The sequence below is a fragment of the Nycticebus coucang genome, chromosome 24 (genome assembly GCF_027406575.1).
Source record: "Nycticebus coucang isolate mNycCou1 chromosome 24, mNycCou1.pri, whole genome shotgun sequence".
In the NCBI taxonomy this organism is placed as follows: Eukaryota; Metazoa; Chordata; class Mammalia; order Primates; family Lorisidae; genus Nycticebus; species Nycticebus coucang.
The window spans coordinates 3,192,798-3,212,546 of record NC_069803.1 but is presented as its reverse complement, the minus strand read 5'-3'; the positions used below and the strand labels follow the sequence as shown (position 1 = coordinate 3,212,546).

Sequence of the window (19,749 nt, the reverse complement as noted above, 5' to 3'; positions counted from 1 at the left end):
ACGAACAAATGATCATGAACAACATTTATAAAGCAAAAGTCTTCAATGGAATTCATAAAGACTTCACAGCATCCTAGCCTTGGGCCCTGGAGAGGGAGGAAGAGGGATGTTTCCTTCCGATTCCCGCCCTTTCTGCTACCCCCGCCTCCGCCCGCGCAGCTCCTCTCATGCGGTTTCGGTGTTGAAAGGGAGCAGGCGGAGGGACAAGACATCAACGTGGTGTCTTTCGTGACTCCAAGATGGTACCGTGGCGACTATCAGACAAATTACGGCCATCAATAGCATAAGAGCCTCTTTAAATCTAGTCTTTTTTTTTTTTTTTGTAGAGACAGAGTCTCACATACCACCCTCAGGTAGAGTGCCGTGGCATCACACAGCTCACGGCAACCTCTAACTCTTGGGCTTACGCCATTCTCTTGCCTCAGCCTCCCGAGCAGCTGGGACTACAGGCGCCTGCCACAACGCCCGGCTATTTCGTTGTTGTTGTTGTTGTTGCAATTTGGCCGGGGCTGGGTTTGAACCCGCCACCCTCGGCATATGGGGCCGGCGCCCTACTCACTGAGCCACAGGCGCCGCCCTAAATCTAGTCTTTATTCAAGGGTTTCCTCGGGAGTAGCCACAGCCTACAGCAGAAAAACATCAATCTTGGGCTCCTCCGCACCGACGCTCCCCAAATGAAACCAAACCGAGAAGTCATTTCCCCGAAGGGAGAGCGACTTTGTGACTTCCTGGGCTGCCAGGAAAGGGCACTGCCCTCCCTAGGGTATGAAGGCTCATTGGCTGATGATGTCGTCACTCTGTGACGTAGGGAGAGGCGGGGTGCAGCCATAGAGACTTGGCGGCCGGCCGCTCTAGTTTGGGGAGGCAGGGGAGGATTGGGAGGACCGAGGCGGCCGTTCCTGGGAGTCCGGCCGCGGAGGTAGGGGTGGGCCGTTCCGGGGGTCTGGTCCGTTAGGTGGCGGCCGTGCCAGCCTCTTGTCCGAGTCCGTTCGCTCCGCATCCTGCTCCTCCCGACAGCTTCCAGGGCCCACCGCCCTTGACCGCGGCCCCCCAAACTCTGGGTTGCAGCCGCCACTCCCCTCCGTCCGCGCTCCTTCTGTTGCGTACCTTGTTGCTTTTGCTCGTCTTCATTTCCAACCACCCCGATCGTCACCCAGGGTCGTTCTCGGTCCTACCTCACCTCCAGGCTCCTCCCCAAATCCCCCAGGCCCCACAACAGACAGGCCACCCCTCACTTGACACGCACCAAAGTCACTAGTGAGGACGCGCGTTTTGCACCCGTGCTGTGAAGTGCCCGAAGCAAAGGTAACCCCAGGAGCCCAAGGACCGAGAGCGGGTTAACCGCCGCGTCGGGTCGCGTCTCCTTGCAGCAAAACGCCGTCCTCCGGTGATCTGCGTTCGTTGCGAGCTCTGAGGTTGACGCTTCCATCTAAGGCAGACCTGGTGCCACTTTCCCAGCTGCAGGAGAGCAAAGTTGACAGCGTGAGGTACTAAGGGGCTGCTCAGGGCTGCCTCTAGCAGAAAAGCGCCCCAGGATGGAGAAAGATTTTGGTGAAGGTGAAGGTTATTGGAAACAGTTTGGGCTCTTAGAGAATCACTAGGAAGGGAAACCGTTTTAGCTCTACTTGAGTGATTAGTGGAGTAAGTAGGCACCAAGTCTTCACAACTACATAAATGAGACTACTGAGTACAGCTTGCCCAAATACGAAAAGAAAGCTAATTGAAAACAAATCCGTGAAACAAATTCACTTTCTACCTATATCTTTTGGGTACAAATATGTGTGTCTTGCTTGGCTGTTTAAGTACTTAGCAGTCATTCAAGTTAGGTTACTAATTAGCAGAAATCAAAATGTCTCTGAAGACAATATCTTCATGAACATTATCCTTCTAGAGATCGTTTCCATTTATTGGCATCTCAAAGTACCATTCTCAGATCCAGATCTATAAAAATACCATTTATGAGGGCGGCGCCTGTGGCTCAGTGCGTAGGGTGCAGGCCTCACATACCGAGGGTGATGGGTTCGAACCCGGCCCTGGCCAAATTGCAACAAAAAAATAGCTGGGCATTGTGGCGGGCACCTGTAGTCCCAGCTACTAGGGAGGCTGAGGCAAGAGAATCACCTAAGCCCAGGAGTTGGAGGTTGCTATGAGCTGTGACACCGCAGCACTCTACGGAGGGCGATAAACTAAGACTCTGTCTCAAAAAAATATATATATATATATATATTTCATGATTGTTGGAAATGAACTTGAAAGGAAATTTTGTAGCTTAAGTATGTAAATGTTCTACTCTTGCAATTGTTAAAAACACTTAAATCCTGATATCTTTTAATTGATGTAATTTTAAAATACTTACCTGTTTCTTTACTCCTTTTCCTAGGCCCCTAGTTGAGTCAACAATAAATATGGCTTTCTACAGTTATAATTCAGTCTTAGTTATTGCTGGAACAAGGTAAGCAATGGAATTTCATTCTTCTAGATGGAAAGGATACGTGTAAAAAGATTGGCTTAGCACACAATTAAAACTTTCTTCGTTTTAAGGAAGCTGAGATTTTAGTATAGTTAAACTTACCAAAAATTTCTATATGCTTTAGAACTCAGGCTGAGTAATTTTGCAGATGTGTGATAGAGGTTAAGGAGATATAATGAGTTTTAGAGGGACACCTCTGAAATGGCTGCATGTTACCTGAGGCCCTTAGATGTAAAGTAGCAAAGCCAGTCCTAGCACATTTTTCTGTCTCATTAAGGTCTGTTATCATTTATTTATTCAGAAGAATATTCACTGCGAACTTACTATGTGACAGATACACGACATCTGGCCATTCAAAAAGCATTTTATCCCAAATTGCCTCAAAAAAAAAAGTGTTTTATCTTGTCATGCACCAAAAATAGTCTGAAAGAATGGAAAAAGTCGTTTCTTTGCCAGTAACTTTCTTTGCCCGGATCTGTCTTTTTTTTTTTTTCAAACAATCTGATGTGTTAGTTTAACTGAAGGTTATGGGCTATTGCATTGGTACAGCGGCTCTCAACCTGTGGGTCGCGATCCCTTTGGACTGTATTAATGGTTCGTGGCATTAGGAAGGTTGAGAACCACTGCACTAGTAGAAAAGGTAGAGCTCCTCAGCTGGGTGGGCAATTCTAATTTTTATTCCCAACATTCTTGAGGAATTGTAAGTATCTTTCATTTGAGGGAGTTCATAGGCACAGCATAGGTGAAGCGATATTATATAATTGGTTAATTCCTACAATGACAACGAAATGTTTCATTGAAACAACATCCCTGTTCGTGGCTAAAGATACAAGTCTTCCACCTATTTTATGATAGTAGATAGAGACAAGAACATTATCAAACACAACACCCGGAAGAAAGATGTTTGCTATTAGAGTTTTTAATTAGTAGTCACAGAGCTTCCAATTCTTAGGAATTACCTTATTAATATTTCACATAGAGTATATAATTCACCCATAGAGCATCTGTTCTTCAATTGGGGTCACAAGTTATATTTCATACTTTTATGAACATCAGCTACTCCTAAAACATAAGCTTTAAAACCATTATTTTATTTTAACCAGAAAAAAATACCTATTTCTTTAACTTTTAAGTTTGAATAGTACATGCTGAACTCAGACTGTTGCTCTTTCTTCCAGATTCCCTAGCCATTTCTTCCATCCTACCTGCTCTACATCATTTGCATTTCTTCACTTGCCAGATTCCCATTTAAATAAGACATCTAGGAAGAGCTATGGAAGCAAGAGGTGCTCCTACCCTCCTCAGTCAGGCAATAAAACAGTTCACTTGCGAACTAGACCAATACAAAAGCTACACACATCAACTTGCTGGCTACGAGAGGTTCCTAGTAAACCTCAGCTGGAGCAAACCACAGAAAAGCTACAAGCGAAAAACTCTCAGCCCACAAAAGAAACTAGCACAAAGATTAAAGAAGGAAAGCGATCTTATAGACAAAAAATTGTGGATGAACTTAAATATTATTACAAAGGATTCAACTTACTTTGGATTGACACCAAAGTTGCTGTCAGAATGGTTTGGAGGCTGTTGCATGGACAGGTGCTGACCAGACGAGAGAGACGAAGGGTAGGCAAGAACAATATTTGAGAAAGGAAATGTGAAAAAAAAATTTTCTGAGACAAAATCTCTCTCTGTTACTCTGAATAGAGTGCAGTAGCATCAGCGTAACTCACAGCAACCTCAAATTCCTGTGCTCAGTGATCCTCCTGCTTCAGTCTCTTGAGTAGCTGGGACTACAGGCATCTGCCACACAGCCACCTAATTTTTCTGTTTTTAGTGGAATTGATTCTCACTCTTGCTCAGGCTGGTCTTGAACTCCAGAGTTTAAGCAGTCCTTCCTCTTTGGCCTCCCAGAGGCTAGGATTACACCCTTGAGCCACTGTACCTAGTGGAATATGTGAAATTAAAATGAATTATTTGGGAACCAAGTTTTAAACTTCTTCTTAAAAATCGTAGGCCAGGGCTAGGCCCCCGTAGCTCAGTGGTTAGGGTGCCAGCCACATACACTGAAGCTGGCAGGTTGGAGCCTGGCCCAGCCTGCTAAACAATGACAACTGCAACCAAAAAATAGCTGAGTGTTGTGTGTTGGGGGGCACCTGTAGTCCCAGGTACTTGGGAGGCTGAGGCAAGAGAATCACTTAAGCCCAAGAGTTTGAGGTTGCTGTGAGCTGTGATGCTATGGTACTCTATGAGGGCAACACAATGAGACTCTGTCTCAAAAAAAAAAAAGAAAGAAAGAAAATCCCAGGCCAGGCATGGTGGTTTGCATCTATAAAATCAGTACTTAAAAAAAAAAGTAGAAATCCTAACTGCTAGTGAGAACCAGAACTTCTTACTGAATTTCCTACTTGTCTGCAGATGACTCTACAAGTATAGTTGATATTCTTTTTTTTTTTTTTTTTTTTTGGTTTTTGGCTGGGGCTGGGTTTGAACCCACCACCTCCGGCATATGGGACCAGCGCCCTACTCCTTGAGCCACAGGCGCCGCCCTATAGTTGATATTCTTAAAATTTTTATAGATTTGCTAGCTAGGTGCCCCTCACTCAGTGGTTAGGGCACTGGCCACATGCTCCAGGGCTGGTGGGTTCAAACCCAGGGCAGGCTTTCTATAAAATAGCTGGGTGTTGTGGCAGATGCCTGTAGTCCCAGCTACTTGGGAGGCTGAGGCAAGAGAATTGTTTGAGCCCAAGAGTTTGAGGTTACTGTGAGCTATGATGCCACGGCACTCTACTAAGGGTGACAAAATGAGACTCTGTCTCAAAAAAAAATTTTTTTTAATATATTTGTCATAGAATGGTTATAATTGTGTTTTTAAATCTCTCTAAGGAGTTAAACAGCTTTGCGTTTGAACTGTCATTAATACATCAAGCATATATGTTTTAAAAAATGATTTTAACTAACACTATGTTATTAAAGCATGGACCCCTAAATTAGATGAAACCTAAGAGATACCAATAACATGTTTTGACTGTCATAGATTTCCTTGAAAGTATACCATATTCAGTGGGGCACATACCAAGGGTGGTGGGTTCGAACCTGGCCCTGGGCCAGCTAAAACAGCAGTGACAACTGCAACAACAACAACAAAAAGCTGGGCATTGTGGCCAACGCCTGTAGTCCCAGCTACTTGGGAGGCTGTGGCAGGAGAATTGCTTAAGCCCAAGAGTTGGAGGTTGGTGTGAGCTGCAATGCCACAACACTCTACCCAGGGTGACAGAGGGAGACTCTGTTTCCAAAAAAAAAAAATGTATACCATAAATATTACTTTAGAGCTATGGCATACAGAAAAACCTGGCCTTTTCATTTTATAAACAACTGTAGAAAACCTGTCTTGGGTTTTTAACACTTTAAGAACTAAGATGGTCTTTTTAGATTGTGTTTTTGGCATGTCCTAAAATAATCAGTATTGAATATGCATTCAATTCTTTAGCTGTTGAGAACTTGTGCTGATTTCTTCCGCCTGGTTCCATTCATGGTGTTCATAATTGTGCCCTTCATGGAATTCTTATTACCAGTGTTTGTGAAACTCTTCCCTGAGATGTTGCCATCGACTTTTGAAAGGGAATCCAAAAAGGTATGTAGGGTTTTTTAACTTAAAAAAAATAATAATAATAAACTTTGTTTTTTAGTGCAGTTTTCAGGTTTACAGAAAAATTGGGTAAAAGTACAGAGTTCCCATACACCACTCGCCCCCTCATGGTTTTCTTGCATTAGTGTGATATATTTGTCACAAATAAAGAATCAATATTGATACATTATTAATCAAAGCTCCTACTCTACATACTCTCTGTGTTTTACAGTTCTATGGGATTTGCAGATGCATCATGTCATGGACCCCCATCACTATCCCTCAGAATAGTTTCATGATTCTAAAAACCCTCTGTGCTCCACCTGTTTGCTCAACCTGTGGTAACCACTGATCTTTTCACTATCCATGGTTTTGCCTTTTCCAAAATGTCAGATACTTGGAATCATACAGTGTTTAGCTTTTTTAGATTGGCTTTTTTAACTTACCAATATGCACTTAAAGTTCTTCCTTATCTTTTCATGGTTTATTTCTTTTTATCACTGAATAACAGTCATTTGTAAAAATATACCATCATTTACATATCCATTCTCCTTTTGCAGACACTTCACTTGCTTCCTATTTTTGGCAGTTATGTATAAAGCTTCAGTAAACATTTGTGTACAGGTTTCTGTGTGTATGTAAGCTTTCAGCTCATTGGGATAAATACCTAGGAGGATAATTGCTGTATCATGTAAGAAACTGCTAAACTCCTGTAGTCCCAGCTACTCTGGAGGCTGAGGCAAGAGAATTGCTTAAGCTCAAGAGTTTGAGGTTGCTGTGAGCTATAATGCTACAGCACTCTACTGGGGGTGACAAAGTGAGACTGTCTCAAAAAAAAAAAGAAAGAAAGGAAAAGAAACTGCTAAACTGATGGGAATACAGAATGGTACTTCCATCAGTAACAAATGAGAGTTCTTGTTTTACCCCATCTTCTCCACCGTTGGATGTTGTCAGCGATATCTATTGTTTTAATTTCTAATCTCTTATCAGGCGTCCTCAAACTTTTTAAACAGGGGACCAGTTCACTGTCCCTCAGACCGATGGACGGCTGGACTATAGTTTTAAAAAAAAAAATTATGAACAAATTCCTGTGCACACTGCACATATCTTATTTTGAAGTAAAAAAACAAAACGGGAACAAAGACAATCAACACTGCTGCATGTGGCCTGCAGGCCACAGTTTGAGGACCCCTGTGCCTAAGTCATATGATGTGAGTATCTTTTCTCATGCCCATTAACCATCTGCGTATCTTTTCTGGGGAGCTGTTTAGATCTTTTGCCCACTTTTTAATTGGATTGTTTGTTATTGTCATTTTGAGTTCTTTGTAAATTTTTTTCTCAGAAAAAGATTTTATTTTATTTAATTATTAAGCAATATCCTCTCAGTGTATTTTGGATAAAAGCCTTTTATCAGATATGTATTTTATAAATATTTTCTCTGTCTTTTCATTTCTTAAATAGTGTCTTTCACGGAACAAATGCTCTTAATTTTAATGATATCCAACTTACCAATTTTTTTCTTTTCATAGATCATGCTTTTTGATGTTGCAGCAAAAAACTAATTTGCCACACGAAAGGCCACCTAGATTTCTATCTTGCTTTCTTCTAGCAGTTTTATAGTTTAGCACTTTACATGCAGGTCTATGATCCATTTTGAGTTAATTTTTGTGAAATGTACAATTATTTAAAAAGTTTCAGTGTCTAGATTACTTTGTTTTTGATATGGATATTCAGTTTTTCTAGCACCATTTGTTGAAATGAATTTTAACTTGTTTTTAACTGTTGAAAGAATAAAGGAAACAAAAATCCACTGCTCCCATAGTGATTAATGGGACAGTAGGTGTGATTTATTCAGCAAACAGACCCTTCAGCAGCCCCCGAGAAGAGGGTCCCCTCATTGGCTTGGTGGTTACTGTGAAGGTGATGGGCTATAAAACAGAGGAGGCTCCTTTTTCTCTCCATTTATTCTGTGGCACTCTGTCAGACATGTATGGTGTGAAGACGATGGAAGCAAAGAGGGAAACTTTTAAATCAGTAATACTGGGAATGTTTCACAGAAGAGGTTACTTTGGAGCCGAGACTTGAGTGAGTGGAACTGTACCACAGTCTGTGAAAGGTATTCTGGATAGAAAGAACAGCATTTAAAATGGCCCAACCTAGGGGCCAGGCATAGTGGCTCACCCCTGTAATCCTAGCTCTCTGAGAGGCTAACATGGGTGGATTGCTTGAGCTCAAGAGTTTAAGACCAGCCTGAGCAAGAGCAAGACCCTATGTACTAAAAATAGAGAAACTAGCCAGGCATTGTGATGGGTGCCTATAGTCCCAGCTACTGGAGGCTGAGGCAAAAGCATCCCTGGAGCCCAGGAGTTTGAGGTTGCTGTGATCTATGGCGATGCTACGGCACTCTAGCCTGGGGCAACAGAGTGAGGTCTTGTCTCCAAAAAATAAAAATAAAAAATAAAATGGCTCAAGGATATGAGAGTATGGCATAGTCAGAGACTACTAGTTGGTTGTTTTTTTTTTTTTTTTTTTTCCCTTGTTGTTGTTGCAGTTTTTGGCTGGGGCCAGGTTTGAACCTACCACCTCCGGTATATGGGGCTAGCGCCCTATTCCTTGAACCACAGGCACCACCCCACTAGTTGTTTTTTTTTGTGGTTGAAGCAGAGAGTCCCAGGGGATCCATGGCAAGAAACAGACAAAGGTGACTGTTGGCGTCAGGTTGTAAACCATTGATCTGCCTAAGAAAATTTAGACTTTACCTTTTGCCCCTGGTGAAATACAGAAGGTAACATTTTAAGCAGGGTTGTGTGACACGATTCTGTGCTTGAGAAAAATAATTTACCTGGCATAAAGGACTAAAGAGGGCAGAGCCCAGGCAGGGAAATCATCTGGAATTCAACTGCAGTAGCCCAAGGAGAGAGACAGAGCTTGAGTAATGAAATTGATAATAGGAGCAGAGACGGGAAGAGCGGCGCGGGAGACAGTGGGGCAAAACCAAATGGCAAGATCTAACTTCCTGGCCGTGGTTTCATGTGCGACACTGCATTCCTCCTGCATGGCACTTACCCATCATACTTTTGCATTAATGTAGGGAATAAGTAGATTATCACTGGTCACTAATGTTTGTCTCTCCCACTAGACTAAACGTTCTGGGAAAGCAGGAAGTTTTATCTATTTGTGCTCATTTTATCCCCAGCACTGACTACATAGTTGATAATAAATAAACGGATGGATGAAATGTGGGATTAAATGGGTTCTAACCACCTTATTGCCACTGTGTGATTTTGCCTTTTTAAAAAATTATTTTGACTGAGTCTTGAGACAGAGTCTCACTGTACCGCCCTCGGTAGAGTGCCGTGGCGTCACATGGCTCACAGCAACCTCCAGCTCTTGGGCTTATGTGATTCTCTTGCCTCAGCCTCCCGAGCAGCTGGGACTACAGGCGCCCGCCACAATGCCCGGCTATTTTCTTTTGTTGTTGCAGTTCGGCCGGGGCTGGGTTTGAACCTACCACCCTCGGTATATGGGGCCGGTGCCCTACTCACTGAGCCACAGGCGCCGCCCTTGACTGAGTCTTTTAAGATCTCACTAAAAATCAACAATTCCTATGGCCGAATGATCATTAGCATTTCCTGGGCAACTTAAATGAATAAATACAGACACACACACACACACACACACACACACACACGCACACACGAGAAGGCAGCTTCCTGTTCGTTTCCATCCCCCTGAGCTCTGACCATGGTTATTTTGAAAATGCTACCATATAGTATTTCTGATTATGAACAAGGATTAAGAAATACTGTGCATTGTGGCGCCTGTGGCTCAACGGCGTCGGCTCCATGTACCGGAGGTGGTGGGTTCAAACCCGACTCCGGCCAAAAACTGCAAAAAAAAAAAAAAAAAAGAAAGAAAGAAAAGAAAAAGAAAGATTGGGCAGGCTTGGCACCTGTTGCTCAGTGAGCCAAGTGCCAGCCACATACACCAAAGCTGGTGGGTTCAAGCCTGGCCCGGTCCTGCTAAACAACAATGACAACTGCAACTAAAAAATAGCCAGGCATAGTGGCGAGCGCCTATAGACCCAGCTACTTGCGAGGCTGGGGCAGGAGAATCGCTTGGGCCCAGGAGTTTGAGGTTGCTATGAGCTGAGACGCCACAGCACTCTACTGAGGGTGACATAGTGAGACTCTGTCTCAAAAAAAAAAAAAAAAAGAAAGAAATACTGGGCAACATGATGTCTTAAGAATATACATTTAATTCTCTTCTGTGGAGTGCATGTTTGTTAGAGCACTTGAGTTCTTGTAATTATGTTTATTTATTATTTAAAGTATTTTAGTGTAGCATTCATTACTTAGTTTTCATTGTTTGTAAAGCAAAATTCAGAGTGATTCAGACAAGGGGTTGGCTGAACCAACAGCCTACATAGTTTATTCCATGATAAGAGATGGTATCCTTAGCCGGGCATTGTGGCAGGCACCTGTAGTCCCAGCTACTCGGGAGGCTGAAGCAAGAGAATTGCCTAAGCCCAAGAGCTGGAGGTTGCTGTGAGCTGTGATGCCATAGCACTCTACCCAGGGTGACATAGGGAGACTCTGTCTCTATAAAAAATATATATAGAGAGAGAGATGGTGTCTTATTCTAAATCTTTTATCTATCAAGTGCTTATGATCATTGTGCTAGTGAGAAATAAAAGGTAAGATTAAGGAGACAAGTTCCAAATAGAGGCTTTTTATTTGCTTAGGTTCTCACAAACCCCTTCAATCAGATCTGAACACGGTATTAACACATGATATAGAGATAAAGTGACAGGCATTTTTCTCTCATTTTTTATCTACCAATTTGCAATCATGAAAGATTAACATTTTACTCCTCTAAAATTAAGGAAGAAAAACAGAAAAAGAAAATGGCTGCAAAGTTGGAAATAGCAAAATTTCTTCAAGAAACAATTACAGAAATGGCAAGGAGGAGCAGAGCCAAGCTGGGAGATGTTTCTACACAACTGTCATCCTATGTCAAACAGGTGTCAGCCTTTGATACAATACCAGACAACTTCTGGACTGGGAGTTATATGTGAAAAATTTATGTCATCACGGATCGTCCAGATTTGTGATCTTTGAAATTTCAAGTATCTCATTTACAATTATACAATATTATAAACATTTATAGTATTTTGCAGAAAAGCCTATCTTAAAGTAGTAACCAGTATGTTGAAGAGGTTGATAAGCTCTTGGAAAGAACAGTAGATTTAGAGTCAAACTTTTGAACCACTGCAGATTTCTGGACTCTTTTGAACCACTGCAGATTTTTGGACTCTTCTTTGCACCATGGGGCCCATTTCCAGACATTAGATAGAGCCTATAAACACTATTTGAAATGTCTTTTTCAATTTGTGTACTAGGAAGGCTAAATTAAGTAGGAAACACAGTTTAATTAAAGTCTTTGTCCCACTGCCTAGGTCCAAACAGGCCACAAGCCCAGCACAAAAGAGATAGTTCGGTTTTCCAAAGTATTTGAGGACCAGCTAGCCCTGGAACACTTAGATCGACCTCAGCTGGTTGCCCTTTGCAAACTGCTAGAACTGCAGACTTTTGGAACTAACAATTTGCTCCGCTTTCAGCTCCTAATGAAACTGAAGTCCATAAAAGCAGATGATCAAGTAAGAGCTTAACCCTAGCTGGGGGGAGTTATCAAGGTTTTGGGAGATAGATCCATAGGGTGCCTTTGTGGTGCAGTAAGATTCTGCACCACAGAATCTGGTGCAGAATTTGTTGGATCTGGTCTCGAACCAGTTCTGGAAAAATGAGTGGTTTAAACATTTATGACAACTTGGATCTTGATTACTCCTTTTAGGCATTGTTTGTCATACACTGACCCATTTTCTTACGAAATGTTAGTAATCTGGATGACTTAGCTGGGACTAAGCTAAAGCATTTAGGACCCGCCAGAAGGAAACAGCAGCTCAGTAGGTCCTGACACAGTCTCCCCACACCTCTGCTCTCCTACTGAGAGACCCTGGCCAAGGCTAGTATTCTGCCAAGTGAGTTGGCCTGGCCAGAAGCGGGGTGCAAAGCACAATGCTGGGAGGAAAAGCAGAGCCCAGACAGCCTTGTAGAAGAAAGGCACCATTGGACAGTAACTGCTAATTAGGCTCCTTAAAAAAATGGAAAGAATGTTTCTTGAATCTGAATCAGCTACTTTATAGCATTCTGCCTGAGCCAGCAGACTTCCCAGAACTGAGAAAGCATCAGCCTCATTTAGATTTCAGTTGTTGCTTTCACAATTTTGGAATAAACAGTTACTGGTCCCAGCAGGACCACAGTTTTGGGTCACACCAAGCAAAACCTGTTATTAAGGGAGTCTTATGGACCAGAGAGTTGGGACCATTTCTGGGGTGATGGTGGTGGGGAGATAGGAGCAGAACAGTACTGGGACATGTAACAAATGGCACCTCGAAATCTTTTCAAGTGAAGTATTTTTTTCTAATGAACCTTAAAGCTGCAATGGGAGAGAAAAGGAGTAGAGATGTCACAACGAGGCAAAATGCAAATCAAGAGAAGAATTACTTTGGTGACAGAACATTGAGGAGTTACGTAAATACCTCCGATATGATTAACAGCTGTTAGCAGGATTCCCTTTATTCCAATCACTACCTTCCTAAGCTGCCTATGTAGCAGTCTATGTAGCGGCCAAACTGTGAAGGCCTCCGATTCTGTGATTCCACAGATTTTCTGGAATTTAGGGGTTCAGTAAAATTGGAATCTAAAAATCCAACATCTGGGCGTGGTGGTCACTCCTGTAATCCCAGCATACTGAGAGGCTGAGGCGGGTGGATTGCCTGAGCTCAGGAGTTGGAGACCAGCCTGAACAAGAGAGAGACCCCATCTCTCAAAAATAGCCGGGCGTTTTGGCGGGCGCCTGTAGTTGAGCCCAAGAATTTGAGGTTGCTGTGAGCAATAAAGCCACAACACTCTACCTGGGGCAGGAAAGTGAGACTCTGTCTCAAAAAAAAAAAAAAAAAAAAAAAAATCCAATACCTATTCCTTATCTTTCTCTCAGATAATTGCCAAAGAAGGGGTGAGGACTTTGAGTGTGTCAGAACTACAGGCTGCCTGTCGGGCCCGAGGGATGAGATCACTGGGTCTAACCGAGGAGCAACTGCGACAACAGCTCACAGAGGCAAGTAGCAGCAGCTCCTGGACTGGCCTTCTTCACCACCACTTCCCTCCTGTGATTTCTGCTTTGCCAGTGAACCGTCATACTTCATTTGCCTTCTTTCCTTGAGCAGTGGGATGCTGAAGAAGCCAGACTGGTTTTTCAATTTGACTGGGATGGAGTTCTACATTGGTTTTTTTGTTGCTACCTAACAAATTACCACAAGCTTAGTGGCTGGAAACTTCACCCATTAGATGAGCTCACGTTCTGTAGGTCAGCAGTACAGGCCGTGAGAAGGACCTGCTACCCACTACCAAGCTCAGTTGGCTGAACTTAGTTTTGCAGCTGTAAGACTGAGGTCCTTGTTTCCTGACTGGCTTTTAGCCCCAGACCTCGAGGTCACCTGTATTCATTGCCTCTTGGCCCCTCCATCTACAAAGCCAGCAACTGAGAACTCAGATCCCCCTCATGATGAAAACTTCAGCCTTCACCTGTGTTTGACCTCTAGCTGCAGATTAAGGTTTCATGTGATTAGGTGAGGCCCACCTGAATAATCTCCCTGTCTCAAGTTCAACTGACTTCAGACCTTAATTATGTCCCTAAAATAGTGTTTGATTGAATAACGGGGGAATAGTGTTGATACACCATTTAGAATTTTACCTACTTCAGGTACTTGAAAAATTTCTAATTTGAAAAACTGTCCGCTGTGTGAATCTGTGTAAAGGTCTGGACCTTGCCTGGTGGCCCACTCGGGGCTGCTCTCACAGATAGTGACCCAATGTAAAGTGTGTTTTTTTGCTTGTTTGTTTTTTGAGACAGTCTCACTCTGTTGCCCCAGGTAGAGTGCCCCTGGCTAGAGTGCTATGACTTCATAGCTCACAGCAACCTTAAACTCCTGAGCTCAAGTGATCTCCCTGCCTCAGTCTCCCAAGTGGATGGGATTATAATGCCTGGCTAATTTTTCTATTTTTAGTAGAGATGGGGTCTTGCTCTTGCTCAAGCTAGGCTCAAACTCCTGAGCTCAAGTGATCCTCTTGCCTCAGCCTCCCAAAATGCTAGGATTATAGGCATGAGCCACTGTGCCCTGTCCACATTCATCTGTTACAATGGCAAAAATCAGAGTTTGATAACATACTGTGTTGGTGAGGGGTACTCATGCATTGCTGGTAAAAACTTCCATAGAAAGAAACTTGGCAATATTTTTCAAAATTAAAAAATGCATATACTTTTTTTTCTTAAGAGGTGAGATCTTGCTCTCTCACCTAGGCTAGAGGGCAGTGGTGAGATCACACTGTAGGCTCCAACTCCTTGGACGTAAGTGACCCTCCTCTTCAGCCTCCTGATCTGCTCATTGGCCCAGCAATTTCTCTTCTGAGAATGTGTCCTATATTCCTGTACATGTGCAAAATGACATATCCACCAGATGGTCTATTGCAGCACTACTGAAGATCGGAAACAGCCTAAAGTTTATTAATTGGAAAATGATAAGTAAGTTATGGCATTTCCATATAATGGAATCCTTTAGATATCTAAAAAGGATGTAGCTCTATTTTCTATTGCTATAAATCAATCTCCAAGCTATTTCAGCAAAACAAAACTAACAAAAAAAGTAAAAGCTAAACAGTGTGTCTATGTCACCCTTTGTGTAAAGAAAGAATATATAAGTATGTATATTTGTATATGCATGGGCTGTCTCTGGAAGATTACATAAGGAGTCAGTATCAGTGGTTGCTTCTAGAGAAGAGGGTGGCTAGAGAACAGAGGTGGAATGTGGATGAAGTTTTACTGAACCTTTAATTTACCTTTTGAATTTAGTCTATTGTGCTTGTATTGCTGATATAAAATCTTTTTTTTTAAATGCTTGGCCAATTTCATACTGGAAAACTTACATCTCATTCTCATTTTTAACATGTGAGGCTGATTTATCCTTCCACATGATCTATTTTTTGTCTAAGAGAAGATACTTAGCTACCTTGATCCACAACTGGGTTGTGGGACTGAATTCTTCCTCTCTGCCTTAGGAGGCTGCCACGATGCATCACATGAGCGGGAGGAAGCTGTCCGTGAGGGCAGCAGTAGATGGCCGCCCATTGTCTAGCTGTAACATTTTATGGTTTATCCCATTCTCCAGTGGCAAGACCTCCACCTGAAGGAGAATGTCCCTCCATCCCTTTTGCTCCTGTCACGCACCTTCTACCTGATAGATGTGAAGCCAAAGCCGATTGAGATCCCACTGAGTGGGGAGGTGAGTATCTGTATTCACAGAGAGCCTGGATTTCCTCATAACTGGGGCCTCTCCACTAATGTCTTGTGTACATTTGCAGTCAGAGCAGGCACTGCTTTTGGCCCAGCTGGCTTTTGTATGTTTTTTAAAAATTCTAAAAAAAAAAAAAAAAAAGCCACTCAGACTACTGTAGCCATAGGGCTGCTACTGCCTTTAATCTCAATTTTAGGAATTTCACTAATAGGAGTACAGTTTATTTTTTCTGCTTAACTATTTCACCTTCATTTACAGATGAGCCACCTCCCGTCTGCCCTGCTTTCTTTTAGGTTGAATTGGTCCTGTTCTTCCATATCCATTCCATTTATCCAGATTCCTATCCATTTTTCCACAGTGAATGGCTAATCTAGAATGTAAACTTTGTCTTTCTTCAACTCATTTCCATTTTTTTCCCCCTTGAACTCAACAACTTTCCCACTCCTGGAATGGCCCAGGATTGCCCAATCATTGGAATGTCTGACTCTGGGCCCATCAAGCCTCTTGCTTCTGACTTGGGAGCTTCATGTCTGACTCAGAACCTTCCTGAGAAAGGAAAGTCCTTTGCAGAAGACGCTGCACGTGTGGTTCAGTAGATTAGTCTAGTGAGGATGAGGGCCAGTCATTTCCAATCTTAGTTATGCTGTTGACTCCTTGGACAAGCCAAGGAAAACTATTTGAAGTCCAGCATGAAAAATCTGCTTCAGGAAACACCATCTTGCCTTCCTTTCCCTCATTTCCAGAGAGTAATCTCATTTGGAGCTTTGTCCAGGAAGACCTCTAGGGAGGTTAGGAGCAAATTTGGAGTATATACCATGTTCTTTCTTAAAGGCAGGCTGGTGGGTTCTTAGTCTGTCATACTCCTAGCTCCATTTGAGGCAGAGCAAATTGGATTTGTCTAATTGTCATTCTTAGACTGCTCTCAGGAGCAAGGAAATGCTGGAGTATCAATGTCTCACAGTTAAATTTGGATTCTTTGGGTTCTCAGTATTCCAGATGGGCACAAACTAGCCAGATGTTTCTTTCTAGATTGGGTGAGAAAGGAATTAAGGACAAAATTAGCTTTTTTTTCATCTATGTTTTTGAACTTACATTCTCCATATATGCAAAATGAGAACAGGAAGCATGCTAGTTTCTGTAAAGAATTTAGAGACATCAAATCAAATATACTGTAATGTTGGATTTATGTAGCCCTTTTCCTTCAATGTACACAAATGATTTATTTATTCATTCTTTCATTCTGAGACAGTCTCACTGTTGCTCAGGCTAGAGTGCTATGGCCTAGCTCACAGCAACCTCAGACTCCTAGGCTTAAGCGATCCTCCTGCTTCAGCCTCCAGGTTAGCTAGGACTGCAGGTGTACACTATCACACCCAAATAACTTTTTATATCTTTAGTAGAAACGAGATCTTGCTCTTGCTCAGGCTGGTCTCGAACTCCTGGGCTTACAGGATTCTCCTGCCTTGGCCTCCCAGAGTGCTAGGACTGCTGGCATGAGCCATTGAGCCTGGCCATATACAAAGAAACTGTTTCCAAAGAGCAGTCATAAATCTGTTCTTCAAATCTAAGTAATTCCTAAAGATAGGTCAGCTAGCTATTCTATCACCACCCATTCTAATGTGTCATCTATTTTTTTTTATTTCTGAGATAGTCTTATTCTGTTGCCCTAGCTTGCCATGGAGTAACTGTAGCTCACAGCAACCTTAAGGTCTTGGGCTCAAGTGATCCTCTTGCCTCAGCCTTTTGAGAAGCAGGGACTATAGGCCCTGCTAGACGCAATGCCCAGCTAATTTTTCTATTTTTAGTCGAGACAGGGTCTCACTCTTGCTCAGGCTGGTCTTGAACTTCTGAGCTCAAGCAATCCACCTACCTCAGCCTTCCAAGTATCTATAATCTATTCTAATACCCTCTCCATTTTCCTTGTTTTACTGGAGTTTCTTTTATTTAACATCTACCATCTTAGTAATCAGGCAAATTTATCATTTACTATTAGATACTAAAAACGAATTTTTACTAAGTTATGTCAGCGGTATTAGAAATTAAAAAAGGGCAATTTTTTCTTTTTTTTTAATGTTTATTATCACTTAATATGGGTACATACTAATTGTATATCTTTACAGGGCACATGTGCTATTTTAATATAGGCAAACTATGAATTGATCCGAATAGGCTAATTAGAGTACTCGTCATGGCAATCTTTTCTGAGACTGAAAATAGGACCGGAATTGGCAAATAAGGGGCTTGTTGATGACAGAGGATTTTAAACACTAGAATCTACCTTTTTTTTTTTTTGCAGTTTTTGGCCCGGGCTGGGTTTGAACCCGCCACCTCGGGCATATGGGACTGATGCTTTACTCCGTTGAGCCACAGGCACCACCCCAAACACTAGAATCTAATCAGAGTACAGCCTCTGTATGTAGAGTGCTTAAAACTCAAAGAGAAGTAATGCTAAGTTGCTATTTCAGGGACATATTTCATATGTTACTCATAAAGGGTGTAGTTTCAGGAGGAAGTTAGGGATTTAGTGGAAAGCAAATTGTGCTAAAAGGGTTTCTGGGTTTTAGTACGAGCAGAAGACTTATGCGTATATAAAATGTTTCTCTCCCTAGGCTCCAAAGACAGATATTTCTGTGGAATCACCTGTTTCCCCCAAATCTAAAGAAAACCTGGTGGATTTCGCACCTCAGCTGAAGGGAACTAAGGTTAGACTGTTGCTTTCCATTTGGTTAACTGGGTTTTAAAGAAAGGAAATAGGTTAATTTTCTCCATTTTTAATTCCCTTAATGAAACAGAATTTCAGTACAATAATTATCCCTTAATAAGGAATATTCATTGTACTGTTTGATCAGTTTCTAAGTTCACCATATGGCCATCTGTAGTTAGGTTCCAGATTTTGCCTTTGGAATCCTGTGCTAAAATATGAAGTAGTTGTTCCGAGTTCTGGTAGACATGGGCTGCAGATATAATACTACGTATACATTTTGTTTTAAATCAGTAACCTAACTCTCAGTTCTGATGTTTAAGGATGAAAACTTCATATCATCACAACCAGTTATACCATCACCTATAAAACCATCAAAGCCTATTTCATTACCTAAAGGATCCATTGCTTCTTCTAAAGAAGCTGTAAGTATATCAAAAAAGGAAAACCCTTCCCCCGCTAGTTATCTTTAAGGATAGTTGAGAATCTCTAGAATTATAACTATTGCAAAACATTTCACAATTCTTCCTGTCATCCAAACAGGATGAACTTTAGTCATCTTATAACCACTGCATTTTTTTAGTTCAATTATCCAAAAGCAAAAAGAAAGAAAAAAAGATTAACCAATGCAATTGTGGATCAGACTTAAACACGTTAAATCTAGAAGCTAATTACAATATAGGCAAATCCTTATTTTCTCATGCACCAGATGGAAATAGTTTCCGTATGTGTACTTTACACAGGCTTCTGATGTCAGGGAATACTAGCAGGAAAGCAGTTCAAACTTTGGAGAAATGTAAGACACAACGTATCTACCCACTTTTCCCCTTTGGGTGAAGGAATCTGGAGTAAGAACAGAAAGCATGACACCAGTGAACTGCAGTGAGGTCATGGGAGAGGCGAGCTGTGAGGTGGCCCTGTTGGCTCCCAAGGACCCACGGAGCTGCTGGTAGGAGAGAATGTGTGAAGGCAGACGGGCTGAGCATCCAGAAAGGAATCCCAGGGCACACCTGGGCCTTACTTTCTGCATGCCTGCCTTTTATCACCAAGGTATATTATAAACTCAGATTCGACTTTTGTGGTCTGTCATTATTTTGATCAAGAAAACAGAAGAGCTTTTCAGTTGTAACCCCTCAAGAACTTACACATATCATTGTGACCAATGCCTAAAATCCTTGTATTTTATGCCTAGACACTCCAGGCCAAATCACAAAAGACATCCCAGAACAGCAAGTCTAGTTCAAAAGGAGCATGAGGACTACTTGAGGACAGAGCTCACTCTCTCCAGCCTCCGGCCCTAAGCAGTCCGACCTTCCAGCTAGGACTATTTGGCTTGAGCTAGAGGATCGATCAGCTATGTAGTCCTTGGGGCTAGTCCTTTGAAGCTTTGTACCAACTATTGCAAGTGATGTCAGCAGTGAGGCCAAGTTCAGACCATTTAGAGAACCAGAACTGCAAAGTCCATTTCTTTGTACCATTTTGTCATTCCACCAAACTTTGTTCAAAGCCCACCCTCCACCATGTTGTTTTTTAACAGCCAC

At 42.3% G+C, this 19,749-nt stretch overlaps 1 protein-coding gene across 1 annotated transcript; it reads left to right on the top strand.

Moving 5' to 3' along the window:
* The first annotated feature begins 889 nt into the window (after positions 1-889).
* Positions 890-19,726, top strand: LETM2 (leucine zipper and EF-hand containing transmembrane protein 2). Its single transcript, XM_053578729.1, has 11 exons — positions 890-919; positions 2,381-2,452; positions 3,649-4,093; positions 5,958-6,101; positions 10,981-11,118; positions 11,554-11,754; positions 13,155-13,274; positions 15,382-15,495; positions 18,117-18,209; positions 18,532-18,633; positions 19,401-19,726. Exons 2-11 carry the CDS (start codon positions 2,406-2,408, stop codon positions 19,461-19,463), a joined length of 1,467 nt encoding a protein of 488 aa, XP_053434704.1. The 5' UTR covers positions 890-919; positions 2,381-2,405; the 3' UTR covers positions 19,464-19,726.
* Positions 19,727-19,749: the final 23 nt, after the last annotated feature.